The 23,331-nt window shown below is 47.7% G+C and overlaps 1 protein-coding gene across 3 annotated transcripts in view; it reads right to left on the bottom strand.

Moving 5' to 3' along the window:
* The window catches only part of HYDIN (HYDIN axonemal central pair apparatus protein), a 291,357-nt gene that overhangs the window by 9,196 nt on the left and 258,830 nt on the right, over positions 1-23,331 (bottom strand). For all 3 annotated transcript variants that reach the window (XM_036012178.1, XM_036012180.1, XM_036012179.1), the window contains exons 67-81: positions 22,578-22,785; positions 21,168-21,380; positions 20,559-20,697; positions 19,342-19,507; positions 16,190-16,337; positions 15,535-15,742; positions 14,801-15,022; positions 13,062-13,231; positions 10,926-11,124; positions 9,014-9,172; positions 6,302-6,579; positions 4,781-5,000; positions 2,977-3,189; positions 2,198-2,361; positions 1,188-1,338 (exon numbers count right to left, since the gene is read on the bottom strand). In XM_036012178.1, the coding sequence (XP_035868071.1) occupies positions 1,188-1,338; positions 2,198-2,361; positions 2,977-3,189; positions 4,781-5,000; positions 6,302-6,579; positions 9,014-9,172; positions 10,926-11,124; positions 13,062-13,231; positions 14,801-15,022; positions 15,535-15,742; positions 16,190-16,337; positions 19,342-19,507; positions 20,559-20,697; positions 21,168-21,380; positions 22,578-22,785 (2,858 nt within the window). The remainder of the gene's footprint in view (positions 1-1,187; positions 1,339-2,197; positions 2,362-2,976; positions 3,190-4,780; positions 5,001-6,301; positions 6,580-9,013; positions 9,173-10,925; positions 11,125-13,061; positions 13,232-14,800; positions 15,023-15,534; positions 15,743-16,189; positions 16,338-19,341; positions 19,508-20,558; positions 20,698-21,167; positions 21,381-22,577; positions 22,786-23,331) is intronic.

The following is a 23,331-nucleotide window of genomic DNA, read 5'->3' as shown; positions in this document are numbered from 1 at the left end:
AGAGTCCATTATACTCTTCAGCTGTCCTCTATGGTTTTCTACTCCAAATATCCTATTTTTCATGTCCAAGGTCTCCAGTTGTGGGACTTCTCTCCCACAATAGTCTGTTCTTATTTTATGGATATGATTTTCTCCCTTCATTCCCTTGAGTATATTTATAATATTTACTAAAAGTCTCCTGTTTGCTTTAATAATTCTTATCTCAGGAGTTCTTATTTGTTGAGCTGGTATTTCTATTGTGTGGTGGCTTCCCCCCCTCAGGTGCTTTCCGATTCTTCGGTGTGAGCCTGTCTGTGGCTGTGATCCGAGGGGAGCAGCCCCCTCGGTGACTGTGGGAGGGGCGCAAATGTGCTGCCAGGTGGGCTTTGCCAGTATCTCTTCTTGAGGGGTGAGATGAGTTCCTGGTTTCTATTTTTTCACTTCAAAATCTTTCCCTAGGTAATTCCATTCTCCACATAGCTGCAAATACCACTGATAAAAGGGTAATTTCCATACATTATCTTGAGCCCTGACCTCTCCTGAGAGCTACTGAGCTGTGTGTGCTGCTGCTCTTCAAGCACGTACCCCGTTCCATAACAGCACAGTCATCGTGCAGCCGTGCGGTTAATGTCCATGCCCCTTCACCAGACTGTGTGCTCCGTGAGAACAGGGACTGTGCCTCATTCTGGCGACTGCCGTGTTACCAGCACTGGTATGTGACATATATACTCGATGGGTATTAACTGAACTAATGAATGAATCAGGAAAACCAGTTCATAGGTGAAAGACCCCGTGGTGTCTTGGAGTAGGTGACTCTGAGTTGAACCCTGGCTCTGACGTCACTCGCTATGTGTGTTGAGTGCTCAGCACGAGGCTGGACACCCCATAAGCACTCAGAAAACAGGACACATATTATTGTTGGCCTGGTAGTTGCCGGTCCGGTGTTACCTAGTGCATAAAGGTTTCCATGATTCTCCTGCCCTGAAAACTCAGCATGGGCCTACTCAGGATGGCTGGCTAGCCTTGCAATCTGGTGTCATCTTCAAGAGACTGGGAATCCTGAGTGCCTTTGCCAGGTCACTCTAAACTGCCCAACAGGATAAGGACAGGCTGGCTATGGAGGACACCGTCACTCCCTAACACCAGGACCGTCAGCCTCAGGGACAGACCTCCCGGGTTTCAGAGCAGCGCCTTTGACGTGTGGGTACCTTTGCACTGTAGAGCCCCTCCTTGTGGGAAAAGAAGTTCAGCTTGTAGTCTTTCTTGGATCCAGACAGCACATCGATGTAGTCGAGGCCCTTTAGGGTGACACTCAGGTCTAGCCTCTCTGGTTTCAGGATTTCCACAATGACCCGGAATCTGGGGGAGCAGGGAGAGTGATAAGAGAGAGTAGAGAAAATGTGAACTTTGCCCAAAGAAAAAAGGCAGGGTGCTATCTCTACTCTTGAATGCCTGTACAACACAAGGGCCCAGGGTTCTAGTCTTCACTCTGTCACTGGCAATGACAGTGACTACCATTTACTGAGCACCGATTACATGCCAGCTACTGAGTCGGTGCTCTGCGTGTGTTACAGGCATTTCATCCCTGTGATGCCTGCAGGAGGCGCATACCATTACCATCTGCATTTCACTGGTGAGGAAATGAGGTCATGAGAAGGAAGATAACATGCTCAGGTAAGACGACTGGTTATTGGCAGAACTGGGATTCTGACTTGGGGCCTTCACCCATGACACTAAGCAGGTGGACTCTTCTCCCAACCCTCCGTTCCTTCACTACAAAGGAAGGGACTGGGCTGGTTGACCTCAAGCTCCTCTAGTCCTTGCGTTCTACTCTACTCCCACTGCAAGTACAAGGTCCAAGCGATGTCCTTCTCTGGCCAGTGGCTTAGGTGTTGAGACTGAGCACTCCAAAATAACAATCATGGTCATTGTTATGATATCATCAGTACCAGTAATAAGAGGAATAAATAACATCTACTGAGCACTTATGTTGTGCCGGGCACTGTGGTGAGGGATGTCCGAGTCATCAGCTATTCACAGACAGCACTGAGCAGAAGACTCTCTCTGGAGGCTCAGAGTTCCAGCAGTGCCTGGCCACATCAGGGAGCTTTTCCTCTGACCCTTTTGGCCAGTGTCCTCTAGAGACCCTGACCAAGGGGAGACAGGGGAATTCCTCTCTCTGTCTCCTCCCCTCCAAGCCCTTGCCCCACCCCCTCACCTCTGGGGCTTGTTCAGCCAGTTGGTGATTGGCAGGAGCTCAGTGTAGGGCGTCTTACATGGTACTTCTCGGTAGATATTGGCCACGGGTTTGGGGAGCTCAGTAGTGCCATGCAGTGCATACAGCCAGCCGGTCCCATCTGGCAGGGGGAAGAAGAGGGTGCCCTAAAGAGAGGAAGAAATGTGGTCAGAGTGATACAGAGGGGGCTTTATTAGGTACCCCTCAGGCATGGCAGTCACAGGATTAATGGAGGCTCCGTAAATGAGCATAACACTTTTGGAAAGCAGCTTGTTTCAGGAGTCATGAAGACATTCACACATTTGAACCAGGAATCACAGACAAAGGAACTTACTGAAGAAAAATCCCTCCAGCAGAAAAAGTTACGTACATACACATGTGTATGTATTAGAACCATTTATAATACAAAAATTTGGAGATAACTTACACACTCAACAACTGGGGAATGTTAAATAAATTATGGAACCCTCATTCCATGAAATATTAGGCAATCATTAAAAATGATTATCATGAAGACTACTTAATTAAATAGAAAAATTCTCATGATATGATGTAATGTGAAGATAAACAGAATGAAAAATTGGGTCCGTTATGATGGCAACCAAGGCTATATCTCAACAGGATTGGGAGGGGAGGTTCTAGAAGGTGGGGTCGACTTTTGTTCTCTAACATTCTCTGAACTGCCAAACTCTGTCTCTTAACCTCTCTCACACTCCTCCTCCTCTAGTTGTGCTAGGAAACTGATGGGGTGCATATCCTACCTGATGTTTGCGGTTCTCCAAGTTCATGGTACGCGGCCTGTAGGTAATCTCATAGGGCTTGTTTTGCTGATGGGGCTCCAGGGTGATGAACTCAGACCCTTCCCAGTGCTCACCCTCAAAGATGGGGTGCAGATTCCAGGTCTGGTTGGTGCGATTAGAAAGCATGATGGTTTGTGTGTGCTTGGAGCGCACCTGGCAGGTAAAATTTACCACCTGGAAGAAAAGAGGCCCCTTGTACAGGCAGTGGAATTTACAAATCTGGAGTTCAAAGCAAGGTTCAGGCTGCAGATACACATTGGGAGTAGTCAGTTTAGTGATTTTTTTTAAGGCAAGAAACTGGATGAGATTATCAAGAAGTAAATGTATTTAGAGAAAAAAAAAAGCAATTTAAGGTCTAATACCTGACCGGCACACTCCAATGTTAAGAAGAATTGGAAAAGGAGAGAGAAGGAGCAGCTAAGCAGAGAGGAGGAGAGCCATGGGGAGTGGTCTCCTGGGAGCCCTGTGAAGGACTGTCCGAAGGAGGAGGTGCTTGTTCAAGGTGCCAAATGCCACCAGCAGGTCGAGTGAGATGAGGGGTGAGAACTGGCTATTGAACGTAGCAGCATGGACCAATGTGGCATTGGTGTACAGGGGGCCAAATAGACCGATGGATAAGAATGGAGCTCAACAATGGGACCACACATACATGATCGATTAATTTGTCATCGAAGTGAAAAGGCAATTCAGTGGGGAAAGGATAATCTTTTAAACAAATGGTGCTGGGATCATTAGCTAACCACACACAAAGAAGAATTTTGATCCACGTCTTCCACTGCATAAAAAAATGAACTTTAAACAGATTGAACATCTAAATGTCAACTCTGTGTCCTGAATATATACAGAGCCCTGAAGACTCAATAATAAGAAAATAAAAAACAATTAAAAAAGAAGATTTAAACAGATATTTTACCCAAGAATATAGATGGATAGCAAATAAGTCCCCGAGAAGGTGCTCAACATCATTAGTTGGTAGGGAAATGCAAATTAAAAGCCACAATGAAATACCACTACATACCTATTAGAATGGCTAACGTTAAAAAAACCCCAAAAGACCAACCAAGGGTTGAGAAGGATGTGATGCAAGTAAAAATGACAGACATTACTAGTGGGAATGTAAGACGACACAACCACTTTGTAAAAACAGTTTGCTAGGTTCTTAGGAAGGTAGATGTACACCCACCGTATGACCCAGACAATCCACTGCTAAATATTTCCCTGAGAAAATAAAAGCATAAGTTCTTGCCAAGATTTGTACACATGTGTTTATAGCATACTGTATGATTCTACTTCCATACTGTTCTTGAATCAACACAACTACAGAGAGGAGGGTCAGGTGTCATTTTGCCATAAGCCATGTTGCCAGGAACACAGCTGGCGTGCATGGTTAGGTTTCTGGCTGTAGAGCTAGCACAGGATTAACCCAAGACTATCGTTTTTTAAATTCACCCTTTACTCACAACTTGTAACAGAATTTGATCTAGTCAGAGATGCCAATGCAAGCCTCTTCAAGAATGTGATGCTGGAGTTGAGAGCTGAAGAATGAATAGGAGTTAAATGAAGAGGGGAAAATGAATATTCCAGCAGTGGGAACAGCATGTGCGAAGGCCCTGTGTGGAGAGGCAGCAGGTCTGACTCTTTGGTGTGGGCAGTGAGGACTGTTTGAACAGAGCCGTCTGTTTCTGGAAGGCCTGGCTGAGTTCACTTGCGTGGCTTGCTAGGCCCACCCTGGCCACTGGCCCACCTGTGGGCAGCACTGACTGACCTCTTTTACTGCAGGTGGTCCTACGCAGACTCCAGACAGGGTTAGGCTCAGAGGACTGCCTCCCTGGATGAAGCAGGGCAAATTTTTGTAGAAACTCTCCTTGCCCACCTCCGTGGGGTGGTAGGTGACTTCAAAAGAAACCTCCATGCCTGTAGTGATATAGCCTTCTTCCGGTTTGATGGAGAAATGAGGCTCGAATTTTTTGGTATCCCATTTAAACCTTTTCCAAAACAAAAGGAGACAGGGAAGGTAGTTGACTAGTGTCTGGGGTTGTCCTCAGTGCTGCTGAGAATGAGACACTGGAGGTTCGTCCCCTCATGCACTCCATGGGACCAGAGAGGAGAGACTGCTTGGTGAAGCAGAGGCAGGCGGGGACAGGGCCAAGTCACTCCTGGGTGAGATAACTCAGCTCCCTTTCGAAGCCGAGCAGAAGCAGGTGGGGACGTAGGCCACGGCCACTCTTGTGTACACTGACTTGGCTCCCTCTGAGAGCTGAGCAGGTGGGAAGGGGCTGCGTCTTATCTTACTGCCCACAGTGACACATCAGGGCATACACATGAACATGCTTACACATGTGTGCTCAAGGTCGTAACGGAAGCGGCCAAGCTAGGACTAAAACCCTCCCCAGACTGTGGACTTAACCACTCCCTGCAGTGCCTCTTAGGTCGAATCCAGGAGGGTGGAGACGATCTCTTCATGTGAGAGTTGCATCTGCTCTTGGTGGCACTGGGATCTGATGGCCCTGTGGGGTCATTCTTCTGTGGTTGGGCATTTGGTCCAGGCAGGAGACCGAGGGTGGATGGTGCAGACCAATGTACGTCCATTGCCAGGCCTGCCCCACTGCACCCTAAGGGTGCTTCACACTGAGTCTGTGTGAAGGGCAGCCCTGCAGGTGTGTGGTGCACAGCCTGCACAGCTTTGGTGGCATGACGGGTAGGCACCCGCTAGCAAGAGGGAAGGGCCTGGAAAGGCGAGTGGCCATGGGTACACCTGGATTCCAATCCCATCTTTCTCACTTCCTGGCTGTGTAACCCCAGGCAAGCAGCCTGACCGCTTTGGGCCTCAAATTCATCTGTGAAAAGGGGACAATATAGTACCTATCTTAGAGGGTTCTGGGGTAATCAAATGGGATCTTCTATGTACTAATGCCCAGCTTTGCACCTGTGCCTGGTTAAGTTCTTGCTAAATGCAGGATTTTGGGAAAATTACTTGGTCTCTTTGTACCTCAGTTATCTCGTCTGTGAAATGGATCCATCATAGCACTGGTCTCATGGAATTGTTGAGGTTAGAGGACAGGAGCCATGTAAAGGGCATATAACAGGCACCGAGCAAAATTCTCTATCATATTAGTTTTGGTAATCACAGGAGCAGGATCCCCCTGGAGAGGCCACCGCTGTCACATTTTGAGGGAAGGAAGGAGATGGGAAAGGGAGGGGGAAGAGAGCCAAAGTGGCCACACTTGTAAAACAAGCATCTGATCTGATCCTGCACTCTGCTGCAGCTCCCTGCTCCAGCTCCTACCTTGCACCCACGTCGCCCGTGTTCAACATGAGGATGCGACGTGTGGCTTTCGTCTGGAACACGACTGGTCCGAAGGGAATGTGCTGCTGGTCCAGGGAGATCTCCAGAGCCTGGCAGCAGCCGCTGAGGAGGAAGAGGGGGCGCAGGAGCCCCATGCTTTCCATGAACACTTCCTCGGAGAAGGGGGGGACACGCTTCTTCGGGGCAAAGATGATTTCCAGCTTACAGACTTCCTTGGGCTTCAGAGTGATGTTGTGGAATGGAACCAAGGTGATGACCTGGGCGAAACGACAGCGAGACTCAGCAGCTGAGGACAGGGGTTTCTGAGGTGTCCCCTCCTGGAGGCCTTGCTGCTGGGGCTGCAGCAGCCCAGGGGGCAGATCTCGCTCCTGCTGCCTCTTAGCAGCGTGTCACCTTTGACAAGTTACTGAACTCAGATCATCTGTATAACACGTGTGGCGTAGAGTAGGCACTCAATAAACATTAATTCTCTTTCCAACCTCTTGCCAATAACCCCTACTCTCTGGTGGAGGAAATAGCAAGAGGAAATAAAAACCCTCAGTGCTTGGGGGTTTTTTGAGGAGCACTCCCCAGGGTCTCTATGTCGCACTTTCCGGTGCGAGGGTCACACTGTAGATCCCCGGGTCCCGCCGCCCCAGGCCGACTGGATCAGTGTCCTTGGAGGGGCTTGGAATCTGTGTTTTCAAAGTGCTCTGGGAGACCTGTGCGTTCTAAAGGAGGAGAACCACCATTTGAATTTGTATGGTCTTCTCTCCCCACTTTGTCCCAGTAAAGGCAAATCAAAATCAGCTTTAAAGAAGCCAAACCCCTTTTCAGCCCTGAGCTCCCTTTGGTACAGAGTTCTGAGCAGTGGCCAGAAAGTGGGCTGAGGCAGCAGGGGGTGAGGTAATGGGCCGAGAGGGGCAATAGCAGAGTGCTCCTGGAGATTCCTCACAACACAGTGATGCCAGGAGCCAAACCCCAGGTGAGGGTGTCAGCAGAGGTCACTGTGGCAGCTTGAAGTTGAGTCTGACCAACCAAAGAAGCAGAATGGGTATGGCCAGACCATTAGGGGCCCTGACCCACTGGGGCTGAGGAGTTTCATTTGGATTAATGAGGGATGGGAAGCAACAAGTTTGTCCTCCAAATGGCAAAGTGAGCAACAGGGGGTCCTGGGCTGAGGTACCCACCGGGTCTCTTGATTTGGCTGGCCTCCCACAGCCCATTTCTCTGTATCCTGCCTTTCCAGATGGTCCACAGTGTTCCTGTCACACTGAATCACATATGGCTTTCCAAAAGCACTGACTCTTTCCAGGCTGTACACCTGTGCCTGCCAGAAACACCGTCCCCAGTCTGTGTGCCTGGGCACACCTCCTCGCCCCACGATGCTCAGCGGGGACCTCTCTCCACTGTGAGGCCTCCCATGGCCCCCGACCCTCCTTTGAGCAGCTCCCTCCTGATCCTACGGGATGTAATTAGGCTTCGATGAGGTCACAACAGACAGACCCTCGTGATGGGAGTGGAGACACCAGACAGCTCAGTCTTGCTTGCTCTCTGCAGTGTGCACAGCCTGCAAGAAGGTGCCCATCTCCGAGGCAGGAGGAGCCCCCTCGCCAGAAACAGACCAGGCTGGCCCTCTGCTCTCAGACTGCCAGCTTCCAGAGCTGTGAGAAAACAAATGTCCTCTGTATAAGCCCCCCAGGCTATGGCATTTTGTTAGGGCAGCCCAAGCTGACTAAGACACATCTTTACATTTTTAGCACCTAGCACCCGTTTACTGAGTGAGTATAAGAATGAATTGACTGAGGGGATGGATAAGTTCACCCTGGGAATGAAGCACACTTGGCCTGTGTACAGGGGCCGCCCAGACGCTGCTGCCTGTGAGACGGGGAGCAGGCGCCTGGGCCTGGTGGCTTCTCTGTCCAGGGAGCAAGCGTGAGTCTTCACACAGCTCATGGAGGTGGGAAGGGGGCAGATTGGTGATGCACACTGAAATGTACTCTTCTTCTTGATCCAACGAGCCCTCCTCCAGGAACCTGTCTTAGGCATAGAGCCGAGGATGCACACAAAGAAAGCCTCGGCCGCATCGCTTTACATGGTGGTTTCTGATGTAAAACATCAGGGCCACCTGGAGTGAGCAGAAACGGACAGCCGGCCTCCCTACACAGCGGAGGCGGGGACAAACACGTGTCCCCAAGGACACAGAAAATGTCCACGATCTACTGCTCGATGATTCAAAACAGTGTGAACACTGTCATTTTGTTTTTGTAAAAAAAATGCATAGGGAAAAAACTGGAAAGATAGGCACCAAAATGTTAAGTGATTATTTCTGGGTTTGAGAGTCTGGCCAAAATTGTTTTGCTTTACGGTTTTCCACAGTTTTCACCTGTTCTGCACTGGGGACCTGTGCCTATTCACTAGCAGCCACGGACTTGCATTGTCCAGTCCAGCTCTCTTTCTGTTTCACTCTGCTGCTCTTTAGAGGAATGTGGCCTCCCTGAGCCTTGCTTTCCTTATCTGTAAAACGAGAGTGATAAAAGCATGAACACCAGACCGTTTCTGTGGAGATGAACGCAGGAGGTGCATGAACAGCCGCTTGAGTGTGTTGGCGCACTGCAGGTGCAGGAGACCCGTGAGCTGTCAGTGCTGTTAGCAAGGTCATTTACGGCACCAGGAAGCATGGAGAGGCCCCCGGGAGTCCCGAGCACCAACCTTAGGTTCCTGGAGTTCTGGAGTCGAGAACAGGACTGACTGGCTAAACGTGAGCTGGGCTTGGCTGTTGTTCATGACAGAGACTGTTTTTTTCACAACCTGTCCTGGCAGGACAGCTCCTAACTTCACAATCCTATTGGCTGGATCTAGGACTAAAATCTGTGGGACAAGACAGACAACGGGGAGGGAGGGTTTGTCAGTTAATGGGAAAAATAAACATCACACGCCCGCCGTGGTGAGCCTCCGGAGGTCCCTCCCTGTCGGTGCCCCGCACTCTTCACATGAGGTGCGCATTCACTCACTCACCGAGCATGTTTGTGCATAAGGTGCCCACTACACAGCAATTACGTAATTACAGCCAGGTAAGAGATGTGAAGGGAAAGCTCCGGTACCTGAGAGCACACTGGAGGGGGCTGAGATAGACTGGGGCTCTGGAGACCCCCAAGGCCCCGAGGCATGTTTACACTGAGAGGTAAAGGAAGGGCAGGGTCTGATCGGCGTGAGTCAGGGTGGGTGTGAGGTGGGAGAATATCTCAGGGAGGAGTGGGGCCCTGAGCTGCAGGGACTGGCTCGGTCTGAGCCTGTGGCTAGGAGCCCAGGGAGACTTGAGAAGACTGAGTGTGGGGAGTGCTTGGGCTGTAATCTGGAGCGGGTGGGAAGCCAGTGAAGCACGGAGTGACCCAGTCGAGTGTGTGTTCCATGAGAGAGCTCGGCCCGGTCCTCTGTGCAGACGGGCTGGAAGAGGGCATGAGAGAAAGCCTTGAGGTGTGGGAGAGGATGGTGACTTGAACTAGAATGGTGGCAGCAGAGGTAGAAAGGTAAATAAATGAATTTCTAAGTCCTCATCTAAAGTGCTGGACACAATGTCGGCCTGGATCAGGTGAAGGTCGGGCTGACCACAGTGAGCAGCGCCCACTGGTCACTGTCATTTAATTAGTCACTAAACTGCACTGTCCCCCTCCAACTACATATCCAGCCCGCATGTTTCCATTTTGTTTAAAAGGTGAGTTGTCCGCAGCAGCCTGTGAGCTCCTAGAAGTCAGAGAACATATTTAAGTCACCTCTGGACTTGCCCAAAGTACCTAATATGTAATGGTTGTTGAATGAGTGAAAGAAAGAATGAACAAATGAATGAATCAGTGACATCATAAGGGACCCTGTCACTGGCTTGGGCACAGGCACAGCAGGTGGCATGGTCCTGCTGCTCCTTTGCTTGATGGGAAGGCAGCCAGGAATACACCCTTCCCATTTTCTCTTGGTTGCTAAAGTGTCCTGTGCATTCCTGAGAAACTTGGAAGATCTTCAGTCTTCCAAAACACCCATTAAATGCAAATACTCCCACCAGACAGACACTGAAATGTTTACCAGACCCTGGGAAGACAGGGATCAGCAGGAGGACTGCACCCTTCCCTTTCTAGTAGGAGCTCCTGGTAAGAAGCAGCGCCCTTGGTGAAATCTAATCCTGGGACCCGTGGTTGGCTGGAGAATGTTAATCACCATGGTGTTAAGGAAAGATGTTCCATGACTGAGACATATCTGCATACATTGCTTAAAACAAATCTTGCCTGTTAGATCCAAAAATAAAACATGCCCTCATATGGGAGAAAAAGGACATGCTTAGGATCCAGCATCTGGGAGTCTCAAACTTCCCAAGAAAAAGAAAGTTTCTCACTGCCTGTGCTCACTGCCTACATCCTTTGCTATAGTACAGTTGGGTGTTGAGTAAGATCTATGATTCACCTGAGTCTGATCTGACAATTCACCGCTCAGTTGGGACTGCTGACCTCTGGCAGAGTGGCTAAGGGGCAGGAGATGTGGAGGGGGAGGCGGGGTGTGGGCTCCGCTGGGCCAGCGTGGCTGGGAAGGGCAAGGAGGGGGGCACCAGTCCAAAGACCTCCCAAACTCCTCTTACCTTCATTTCGGTGCCTTTCCCTTTGATTTCAACTACTTGTTGTGAGAGCCCGTTGATTTCAAAGGGGATGAGTTCTCGATAACTGATACTTTCTCGAGGATAAAAGGTGATGGGAACCTCCATCGTCTTTCCTGGCTTTATCACATCGACACGGAAGTTCACCTCAAGGTAGTTGGTGTTGGTGTACAAACAGTCTATGCTGGGGAAAATCAGGAGGGGGGTGCGTAAGCTCCAAGGCACTGATCTGGTCCCCCTATCGCTCGGACCTCAGTCCTGATGGATTTCCTGCCCTGCAGTCCTACAGCCATAGAATTTAAGGGCTGAGAGCGACCCCAGCAACGATCCAGCCCACATTCTCCGGAGCATAGTCAAGTCACTTGCCTCAGATCACACCCTGAGATCTTGGCAGAACCAGGTCTCAAGCTCAAAGCCCCATGGCCCTTTGCCCAGTGCTCTTCTCACTCTATTCATCCTGTTTCTTGATAATGCAGTTCAGGTTTTGGACCTTTCCTAAGAAGGAAGTGCTCCCTGAAGTAACTGGGTGGCAAAGACGGTGGGGAGGAGCACGCGGTCTGGGGTCAGATGGACAGGGTTTGGATCCAGGCTCTATCACTAACTAGCTATGTGACCTCAGAGAAGCTACTTAGCCCATTTGGGTCTCAGTTTCTGTATCTGTAGAATGGGGTGGTTGTGAGGATTACATGGGATAAAGCGACTAAAGCAGTCACTACACAGTCCACAGAAGAAACACGCCATAATGGCTAGCTATTATTCTGATTGATTGCTCAACTGCAAGGACCTTCAAAGATCATGCCCAGCCTGCTCCACCTGTGGGTGGGAAGGCACCTAGACCTTTCCATTACAGCATCTCCTTTCTGCCTTACAGTGCTTAGAGAACAGCTAGGCCGGTAAATAGAGCTAGATGCTGTGAACAAGGTAAGGCTCGTTAAATTAAATCATGCAAGAAAGAGTGCAAGTAGAAATGATGTTTAATAAGTGGCACTTTCGTAACTTAATATTCAGGATAACCACAACCACCACTGTGACAACATATAATAATTGAGCATTTCTTGTGTTCCAGGCACTGTCCTAAGTACTATCTCTAGATCTCCTACTAGCCCTACAAGGGAAGTACTATTATCTCCTACTTGGGGCAATGAGACAGAGGCACAGAGTTTAAAAAATTTGCCCAAGGTCACATAGCTGGGGAAGAGCTCAGATTTGAACCTAGACCTGTGCTACTCAATGCAGCAGTTTAATTTTTGTTTTTATTTTTTAAAGATTTTATTTATTTTTAGAGGGGGGGAGAGAGGGAGAAAGAGAGGGAAAGAAACATCAATGTGTGGTTGCATCTCATGTGCCCCTTATTGGGGACCTGGCCCACAACCCAGGCACATTCCCTGATTGGGAATCAAACCAGCGACCCTTTGCTTCACAGTCTGGTGCTCCATCTACTGAGCCACACCAGCCAGGGCTGTGGCTGTTTAAATTAAAATTAATTAAAATAAATATTCAGTTCCTCAGTTTCACTAGCCACATTTCAAGTGTTCCATAGCTACATGTAGCCACAATAGACAGGGCAGATCTATAACACTTTTGTCATCAAAGAAAGTTCTATGGCATAGAACTCATCAAGAGAGCTTTGGACAAACACAGGTCCCTTGGCCAGTTTCTGGAGATTCTGTTTTGTTCGGTCTGTAACAGGGCCCAGAAACCTGGACTGGAACATTCTACACAGGATGGTGCAGAATGGATCTGAATCAGAAGACTCAGGCTCAGCAGAGATCTACTATTGTCTATGAGATCACCGACCTGAGAAATTCACTTTTTAACTCTCTTAACCTCAGTTTCCACGTCTGTTGCATGGGGAAAATAAATGGAAGCCATTAAGCCTGTCATCGGGTCATTTGGCATGGCCTTCCTCACTCCAGAAGAGGCTTTTCAGCAGGGAAGCTCATGGCTATCCAACTATCGGTTTTAGTGGTGGGGAAAGGAAACTCTGGATTCATGGCCACCTGTGTTTGACTCATTCCCATAATCCTTTTCCGGTCATGGCCAGACCTCACAGGGTGGAAGCTGTAGGTCCCAGAAGGAGCTGCAGGATCATCCTCTGGAGGCTCTGGGAAGTCTGCTTACCTCATAGCTGTTTCCTCCTTGTTGGTGATGACCAGAGTTTGTTTGTATGGGGGCATCCCGGCTTGGTAGATGAAGCAGGTCCCAAAGTTGTGGCTGGTGAAGGAGAAATGGATAGCAGGGCTCACAGCACAGCCTGAGATGCTGCACATAAATGTTGGACCGTGGCTTATCTGCAGGGAGGAAAAAGGCAGGTGGAGTGTGATTAGGAGAAGTGGGAGGAAAGGGCCTTTCAGTTCTCAGGTGAAGGAGGGAGGCAGTCTGGTGTTTTTAAAAAATACAGGTCCCAGGGTTCCCTCTGCAATGATTCTGACTCATTGGTTAGAAGTTTGTTTATTTAAGAGAAGCAAGGTGGGCCACTCTGCAGTCAGACCCTGCGCTGGTCCTTGCTTTGCTCCTGAAGCGATGATTTATCTTGAAGGCAGAGGGGTGTGACAGACTTAGTTACTACCCAACATTTAACTCCCAAGGCTTCCTCATTTGCAGGACTCGGATTGGTTGGCAATGTACTCAGGTGAAAATACTTGATTTCCCATCTTCAAAACATGTTAAAAGTTAAATAAATTGAGGTAACATTACATAACAGCATTATATAAACTTCAGGTGCACAACTTTATAATAGGACATCTGTGTATTCTGTTGTGCGTTTCCCACCTGAAGTTGAGCCTCCTTCCATCACCTTGTACTTGACCCCCTTCACCCTCTTTGTCCTCTTTCCACCCCCTTCCCGTCTGGTAACCGTCATTCTGTTGTCTGTGTCTGTAAGTCTATTTTTGTTTGTTTTGTTTGTTCATTTCTTGCTTTTTGTTTTGGGTCCCACATATGAGTGAAATCGTACGGTACCTAGCTGTGCTTCAGTGGGTGATTGGATAGAGAAGAGGCGGTACACAGACACAAGGGGATACTACTCAGCCATAAATAGATGAAATGTTGCCATTTGCAACCACGTGGATGGATCTGGAGTGTGTTATGCGAAGTGGAGTAAGTCAGGTGGAAAAGGACAAGAACTACATGATTTCTCCTCCTCCTTGCAGCTAATGGTGGCCGTCACAGTTTTGGTCATCAGGATGTAAACTATTTTGAATAAAGAGTCAAAGTCTTGCTGGGAAAGTATTTTGCCTTCACGTTCTACCCCTTATTTTCTTCCACTCAGGAATGCAGACATAGATAGGGCTGCAGGAGGGACTGTCATCTTGTGACCAGGAGGTCAAAGGCCAATATGCCAAGGGTGATTTCAGGAGTTCTGAAAAAGCAGATTTTGATAGTTTGTGCTAGTGTTCTCATTGCTGTAGAAGAGCAGCTTTTCAGAGGTCCTTCTCTGCCATCCCTGCTGACATCACAGTTCCTTGGTTTTTCACTTGATAACTTATCATGGAAAATATGTACGTATTCTTTCTCTCTCACGCTCTCCACCTCCCGTCTAGCTTCCTTAACACATTGTATGCGGAAAACGTATTTATACGTTTTACATTGACTGGTAGTAGAGCGCATGATAAAAACTACCCGTAAACAATGTGTTAATTTAATGGCTGCATGATATACCAATGCATGGATGCTCGCCTGCTGTTCAATTCACACTTACTCACTATGCGCCTCGGTTATTACCATTAATAGAAACTATGGAGATTACCTCCAACATATCCACACTCCGGGGTGGAGAGACCCAGAAACGCTCAGAAGTAATCTCCCAAGGCAGAATGCTGTGAGCGCTTTCAGTGTCGGGCAATGTTAGATGGTCTCACCTTGATTCTGAGTTCCAGGCCTTTCAGGACACATTTCTTAAATGGTTGGAAAGACAGGAAGGCAGGGGCACTCTGCCCCACGTCCACTTTGCCCTCAGTGGGTGAAAACTCCAAGTACTGCAGCAGGGCTTTGGGGCCAGAGAGCTCTGCCTGGAAGTTGAAGTTGAACTTCCCAGTGTTGATGAAGGTGAATTCACACTGGACACATTCATTCAGCTCCACCTGAGAGAGAACAGAGTATGTTGAGTGAATGCAAACCATGGCTCACTCCTCTGGGGTAAGGATATGTTACAATTTGGGGGGAAATATCTTTTGAGAAATAGGAATGGAAGATGATGTGAGTGAGTTGAGAACAATACAGTTTGTTGAGAACAAATTGTAGCCAGTTACTTCAGCAAGACCTACCAAGTGTTGGGGCCCCCCACACTTTGAAGAGTAAGATGGCAATTTAATTCTTAGACCTCCCTTGGTAGCCAAGCGTCCTTCCTGTATGTTTAATACAAGCATTCTTCCCCTTCCCTACCATCTCTCCACCCACTGAAAAGTAAAATAAGAAAAGTGTTCACATCAAAACCATACACAGTCTGGGGAAGGAGCTGCTCCTGGTATATTTCTGTTCTCCTGATCTCCCTGGCATTTTGAACAGAGAGATTCTGCTACTGTTCACTGGTACTGCCTGCTTTTCCCAGCCAGTGTCAAAACCCAGAGAAAGCAAAGCCCTCTCCCACCTTTACCTCATAGAAGTTGACAACCATAGTCTGATTGGGAGTCAAGAGAGTGGATGAACCAGTCCTGTCTTTGCACTTGACGTTTGCATTCATAGTGTAGCCCTCAGCCTTGACATTTAAGGTCAAAGGGTGGGCTTTATTTTTTACATTGCAGATCAAATTAAAGTTCACATCTCCTTCCTGCTTTGGTGTGAAGAAAATATCAACTGGTAGCCTGGTTGGGGAAGAAGACGACAGATTAGCTGACTAGGCCCCCTGTGAAGATCTGCTCAAGAATATGAGCTCAGTGAGTTACCTGGTACACTATGAGTAAAAAGCATTATAACTCCAAATTATGATGAATTTGGAAGGTTTTCCAGGCAAGGCAGGACATTGCTTTATGGATTCACAGATAGAGTAGATGGTGAGGAAAAGAACACGTATAAGGAAAATATTGAAAACAAGGGCTTAAAATTCTCACTGCTCCACAACTGAGCAGGGAAATGAACAGCAGGGACTAAGTAGGACAGAGTGGAATTGCTAACACCTACATGTCAGAGGTGGAAGACTGTACTGCAGACGGGGCCTCTAAGGGAAACGGATTCATTCTCTTGGTTGGCCGGCCTGGGACTCCTGCCGTGTCAGGGAGGGTGAAGCCCTGGGGGCCTTCCTACTTCCTTACCTGGACAGCGGTGAGAGCCAGCCTTCCATGGGGGAGACGACCAGACTGTCGCTGAACCCTTCCGAGTATCGGGAGTTTTCCAGGAAGGCAAAACTGAACCCCTGCTCCTCCCTGTTGATGATGTGCACGGTCTCCCTGGCTTCTCGGCCTGAGGAGGGAACACCAGCCCTCAGGCGAGGCCTCAGGCCTGCTCCGGAAGCGTCTCAGCAGAGACTGCTCTGCTTCTTTTCTTCCCTCTTCCAAGCTCCTCAGCCCAGGCTGCCTCTCATCCTCCAGCTCTACATGAGACCCTCCGCCCCTGGAGGGGTTCCAGCTCTCACTCTAGAGCTTGACCCACCCAGTGCCTGCTCCTGCTAGGTGGCTCCTCTGCCTCAGTCACAGCTCTCCTGGGATCCAGGTGACACTGTTCTTTTTCCCCTTCTTGTTTCTTCAGACCTGATGCCTTCCTTCCTGTGTTAATGGTGGCTGCACCTTCCCTGGCAGGTGCCTTAGCTCTGCTCGTAGCTTTGTAAAGCACCACTGCATGGAGCTCTTTAAATTAGACCTCCCATGTGTCCTAAGAGTTCTGACAGTGCTGGTTAACCCATCTGCTAGCATTGGTGTGCTTTTTCTTACTTTCCTGGACTATCGTAGAGCATTTGTTTTTCCACATGAACTTTCGAACCATTGTATCCAGCTCTCTCCCCACCTGTGCAAGCCTTTGGGATTAAGGTTATCAGATTCAGCAAATAACTTTTCAGTATAAGTATGTCCCAAATCTTGTATGGGGCATACTTATGCTGACATACTAAAATTTATTTGCTGTTATCTGAAATTCAAATTTAACTATGTGTCTGTATTTTCCCCAGCCTCTCTAGCTGCAATTCTAATGGAAACTTGATTAAATTTGCATTTACTTTTGGCAGAATTGACAAATATTCAGATTTTGTTTGGGGACATTTTGATAAGATGTTATGATTTTCTTCATATAGCTCCTGTGCTTTTCTTGTTATGTTGACCTGTAAACACTGTATAGGTGTTGTCAATACTAAAAAGAATTTTTTGTTTCTGTTCCTAGGAGCTTACTGCTGACAGAAAGAGAAACTATGGATTTTTGCATACTTGTCTTGCATCCAGCCACTTAGTAAATTATCTTGTTGATTTAGTATTTGTTTTGTTTTTTTTTCTAGAGCCTCCTGAAGTTCTCTATGTCTGAAATAATGAGCCACAGCAAAATGGGATGGTTTTGTATCTTTTTTCCCCAATGTTTATGCTAATTATTTTTCTCGTATTTATTGTATTTACTAAAGTCACTAAGAAAGGGTTCAGTAATAATGGCGATAATGAGCAGCCCTGCCTAATTCCTGATTTGAGCTGATGTGGTTTACTATGAGATAACATTTGCCTCTTGATTTTGGCTAATCTTCTTCATTCAAGTGTTCTCCTCTATTCCTGTTTTCCTATTAGAGTTTTTGTTCAGAATGTCTGCTGAATTTTAGCAATGACTTTCAGCTTGTAGTAATATGATCATGTGGCTGTTCTTCTTTAAACTGTTAATGTAATGATTATATCAAAATGCATGACCCTTGCCTTCTGAGATTAAATTGTTTGTCTTGCTGTTATTATTCTTATATTACTCACTTATTTTTGAAAACCTTACTAAATACCATGATTCCCTCCTGCTTACTTATATGTGTCAGTATAAGAAGAATAGGGAAATATCACACATCAAACTGTTAACACTGGTTTTCTCTGATGGAAAGGGAAGGATGAGATATGATGGGTGGGGAGAGGTTATGAAATTTTTCCTTATATAATACTACATTGATTGGATTATTACTTTTATAAATAAAAATTGAATTACTAAAAAAACCCTCTGGCTTTAATTGTATTTTACACACACACACACACACACACACACACACTTAACACATCCATGGGATAGATTCCTAGGGTTATAAGGGACCTGGTAATCACTTCCATTATTTCTTTCCGGTCTCTGCTCAAATGTCATCTTCCCATTGCCAGCTGGCATTCTTCATTCTCTCTAGCCTGCTTTATTCTTCTCTAGAACCCTTATCAACATTTGACATGGTATCTATGAGGTCTGTCTAGAAAGAGTTCAGCCACTGTTAATATAACTGAGAATGGTTTGCATGACATTGGTGTAACCTGGCAGCCAAGGGGAGTGGACTGGAATGCACATGTGTGAACAATAATGACTTCACTGTACTAGTCAGTAGATGTCGTAAATGCTGTTGAGTGACCATGTGTACTGTGTGGCCATCACATTCAAAATGACTGAGCAAATGAGGGGAGCATCAAATGTGCATCATATTTTGCATTAACCTTGAACATTCTTCCATGGAAACTATTGGGATGATTCAGAAGGCTGAAGCTATGAGCAACTGGTGATTGGAAGCTTCATCATGACAACAGGCCTGCTCATGCATCATATCTCATGCAGAGTTTTTTTGGTAAAATATCAAATCACCCAGGTGACTCAGACCCCCTGTAGCCCAGATTTGGCACCCTGAGACTTCTGGCTTTTCCCAAAACTAAAATCACCTTTGAAAGGAAAGAGGTTTCAGACTGTCAGTGAGATTCAGGAAAATATGATGGGGCAGCTAATGGCAATTGGGAGAACTGTGTGAGTTCCCAAAGTGCCTACTTTGAAGGGGACTGAGGTGTCATTGTCCTATGTACAATATTTCTTGTATCTTCTTCAATAAATGTCTCTATTTTTCATATTACATGGCTGGATACCTTCTGGACAGACTTCATATTTTGCTTTTTTATTTGTTGGTAGTCTGCTCCCTATTCCTAGACTATAACCATCATGAGGGTAGGAACTTTGGTTTTATGCATTGTATTCCCAGCTTATAGAAGAGTGCCTAGGTCCTACAAGGCTCAATAGTATTTTGGAACCATATAAATGCACAAAAGGATGGCAGAGAAATCCTGCATACACACCAAGAAGCAAACAAGTACAGCCCATAATCTGGGGCACACACAAGGAGGATGGGGCTGGCACAGTGAGAAAGGCCCTCACACACGCTCCTGGAAGGTACCAGGAAAAGTGCCCACCCAAGCCTGCTCCTGGAGCTCATTGCTGGGTTGGTCCCACTTCCCGCCCCTGTAAACTCCAAATGTAAACCAAGAGGCAGCCTTACCAATGAGGAGACAACTGAAGTTGAGGTGGGACTTATCCAGATTGATGAGAGGGTCAGAGGCTTTGCCTACCAGCAGGAAAGGGACTGTGATGTTGTGTTCAGGGATGGAGAAAGTCCAGAATGCTTCTGTGATGTTCAGATGGAAAGGCGTGTACTGGAAGACAATCTATGAAGAGAGTTTGGGACACAGTGGTAAGTGGCACTTCAATTTATTTACTCCATGTGCCCTGGGAGGCTTGTCAGCACTGGGGTTGCTATGGCTGACGTTACGAGGTCACCACTGCCTTTCTGCCCTCTCTGAAGTGCATGTGCATCTGGTTATGCCAGCCACATCAATGTCTGTTTGCCCTGTTTGCCCACAGGTCTTTCTAAGGGGGGTCCTCACCATCACAGCCTCTGCTGGCTAGGCTGCCATATTTCACACCAGGTCTTTGGTATGGCATGTACAAATGGAGAGATTCAGAGGGAAATTTGGAATTTTGACTTTCCCCCAAAAGTCTTGGAGACTTGGCAACCCTGGGCCCACTTGTCTGTGTGGTGGTCATCTCCGGAGAAGCACCATGGCCAGCTGGCTCTGGTGCCCAGCATTCCCTATCATGGTCCCCTTGGCTGGCTTTGTTCACTTGTATGACCTTCCTGAAGGCATCTGAATTTGTAAGTTCTGTTTCACAGATTTATTTCTGCTGCCAGGATTCTCTGCAGGACTTATAAGAAAGACATGGGGCCCACAGATCTATTTTGGCGAGTTCATGTTGCTTTGAGCCAGACCCTCTAGCCCAGATGACTGTGGAAACAGTAGGATTAAGGCGTGGGACATGGCTCCAATTTTCTGTTTTGCCCTTTGACCTGACCAAGTGAAAACATATCTGTGTCCTTTCACTGTTGCCAATCGCCAGTCTCTTGGACAAAAAATAACACTGTCCTATAGTGTCTGGGCACTGTTGGGTATCCAGCTCCCCTTTCCTGCTTTAATAATCTCAGTTTTTTAAAACTCGAAATACTAGAAATCTGCTTCTCCACGGCCAACCAGTAGAGCTTAGGCCTGTCTTGTCGATGAGGATTGCCTGACGTATATAGTTGCCACTCAAGAAATACGCGTTGATGGATGCACCCTGAGACTGTTCCCCCTAACTGTCTCTATGGCACACCTGTGGTGCAGAGAGGGATGGAGTGATTCAAGCCCTGGTCGAGTGGCCCTCAGTTGTACACGCACTCACCTCAGCTTTCTTTTCTGGGTGGATGAAGCCCTTGTCTGTAAGGCACGTGAAGGCTGGAGGGTTCTGGAGACTTTCAATTTCTTCAGAGGTCCAGCAGAAGGAGTAGGTGCTAGTGGTTGGGTTGAGGATTGTAAAAGTCCTGGCGGAGAGGGAAGGATTGATAGCAGAGCGTGAGAGAGGGGGTTGAGGATTAAGAGAAACTTTCTTAGCACCTGCCCTACCACAGTCCCCCGGTGTGGGAATTAGAACTGTTTCAGACACTTTGTCCCTGCAGAAAGGAAAACTACATCTCACGTGGGGGCCCAACGTAGAGCTGGAGCTCTGGACTTTGGAGTAATAATGATGCCAAAGGCCCTTCTGTCCCCGTCATCCTCTGTGGTCAAGGTAGTGGTCAGGGACTGTATTATTATGCCTTCTGAATTTCCCACAGTGTCCAAACTAAGGAGACAGGATTCACTTTCTTACTGTAGCAGCTGTCTCAAGTCCAACCCCAGGACATCAAGCCGACTTCTAGGAACCCATCTAGCTCGATTCTCTGAATTCTCCCTCTCAGTTCTTTAGAAGGACTGACTGATACGGACTCAATGGATGCAAACTTAAGCGACTCACCGGAGATTCTTCCCTCCTATGCCCACACTGATGAACTCGATCACCCGGGTGTTTGGATCCAGGACCCCACCACCAGGCCCCCGGAGATCTGGGTTTCGCCGGTGACCACTGATGTAATCTGAGTCTTTCAGCTCAAAATGACAGACTGGCAGGAGGCTCCGCCCTTTTGCTGACACAACTGGACCTTGTTCTCCAGGTGGCAGGTTGGGAATCCTGAGAGGATAAGGTTGTATGAACGTATTTATTTAAGCTTTAATCAATTGTTGCTGTCTTAGTAGGTTGTAAATGAATATTATATCTATTAAAATGTGAGCTCCATGGGAACAGAGGCTGGGTCCATCTTTGTCAACAACACAACCTCAGCACCTTGAACAGTACATGACACATAGTAGGTGTCCATTAATTAATGGTTGAGTGGATGAGTGCATGAATGGGCTGAGTATGAGGAGCCTGAATTCTGGTCCTTCCTGTGCGTCCAAATATGGCCTCACGTTACTTCCTCCATCAGCGGTGAGAAAATCTCCTGGCTGTCAAATGGACATAGAGGCTTACCCTTTGGGCTCTCTCAAAGACAGCTAGTGGGATATGAAAAGTGATGGAGAAATGCTAAAAAAGTATCCTGAGCTCTTAGGAGAAAGTGAACTGGATGTGAGCAGACTCCCCGCTCCAGGTTCAAGTTTAGGTGGCCCAGGTGCAGGAGGGTCCCTGTAGTGACTGCAGTGTTTCTAGGAAGCTCCTGTGGCTCACAGAGGTCTCTGCCACACTCAGCCATGGTTCATGGAATTCCTTTGCAGGGTGGGCGTCCTCTGTGGAGCTTTCCTGGGAGTGCGTGCCATATCAGGGACTTTCATGGCCAGGGGTTATCGGGTTGGCTTTTCTCTAACTGGGTCTGGTCCCCATCTCTTCCTTGCTTACTATGCACTAAGTCAACCACCTCTACCATCACCGCCACCTAATGTTCGTTGTGCTTAATGTGTGCCAGGCAGTGTTTTAAGCTTCACCAAAGTGCCTCACTCAGTTTTAACGACAAATCTGCAAGGTGTGTATTGTTATTTGCACTTTACAGTTAATGAAACCTAGTATCAATGAAGGCACTAAAAAGCCTTCCCAAGTTCATGCTTGCTCCAGGACTGGAACCTACCTGGCTGCCAATTATTTGGTTGGCCAGTGGACTTTTGAACGTGGCCAGGAAGGGAGAGGTGGGTCAGAGGGAGAGTCTAGAGATAGTTGATGAGCAACCCAAAAGACTAAAGCCTCCTTGTTCTCCAAAGGCTAACTCCTTTGAATCTTTCCAAAGTGAAATGTGGTGATCTGGGGCCACGGCGGGGTCTTGGGTTGGAAAGAGTATGGTAGCGGTGGGAGGGAGGAGGGAGAGGAGCTGCAGAGCTTGTTCTGGGGAGACTTCCTTACTGGCAGGTAAGAGTGCTCTCGAAGTCTCCAACCTCCAGTGGGGAGAATTTCACGTTGATCTTCTCAGACTTCCCCACAGCCACAGTGCCTGAGGTGGGTACCACAGAGAAGGCCAGTGGGGGAGCTCCATTCCCGTGGTCCACAGCGCTGTCCAGACTGCTGCCCGTGGGCAGTGTGACCTGGCTCAGCTGATCTTTTTGAGAGGAACCTGGGGGCAGATGGAAAATCAGTGATACTCTGCATTTGCAGTGGGAGGACAAGGTGAAGGCAACCCACTCACAGGTCCTTAGGGACCCTCTGTGGGGTCTGTGAGTTCGCCTCTCCCAGCAGATATACTTTGGTCACTAGGGGTAAGGAACTGACTCATAGTTCTCACAGGTGATCCGTGAAAAAGACTGCCATTAAGTCCATCAAGTTTTCAAATTTGTTTTCTTTTGGCTCAAGGGAGTGGGTCAAGTAGATGTCTGTGGGTCTTCTGCCTCAAAAACATTGGGCTGTGAACATCATTTCTGGAGAATCACTGTGTCTGAGCAGGAGTTCACAGTCTGGGGCCCACTTGTAAGGTCTGAGAATCTGCGAAACTGCAGCAGTAGGAATGGATACCTGCCTACTGAGTGCTGGGCCCCTTTATCAAGTGCTCCCCGTGAACCAGCTGCAAATTGGGCATGGTATGTAATTTCCTGGGGAACAGCTCATAGTTTCATCATTTTCTCCAAGGGTCTGTAATGTCCTAGAAGGTTAAGGTCTAAGAGAA

This window comes from Phyllostomus discolor, chromosome 12 (assembly GCF_004126475.2).
Source record: "Phyllostomus discolor isolate MPI-MPIP mPhyDis1 chromosome 12, mPhyDis1.pri.v3, whole genome shotgun sequence".
NCBI classification, from domain to species: Eukaryota; Metazoa; Chordata; class Mammalia; order Chiroptera; family Phyllostomidae; genus Phyllostomus; species Phyllostomus discolor.
This window is presented reverse-complemented; position numbering and strand designations above follow the sequence as displayed.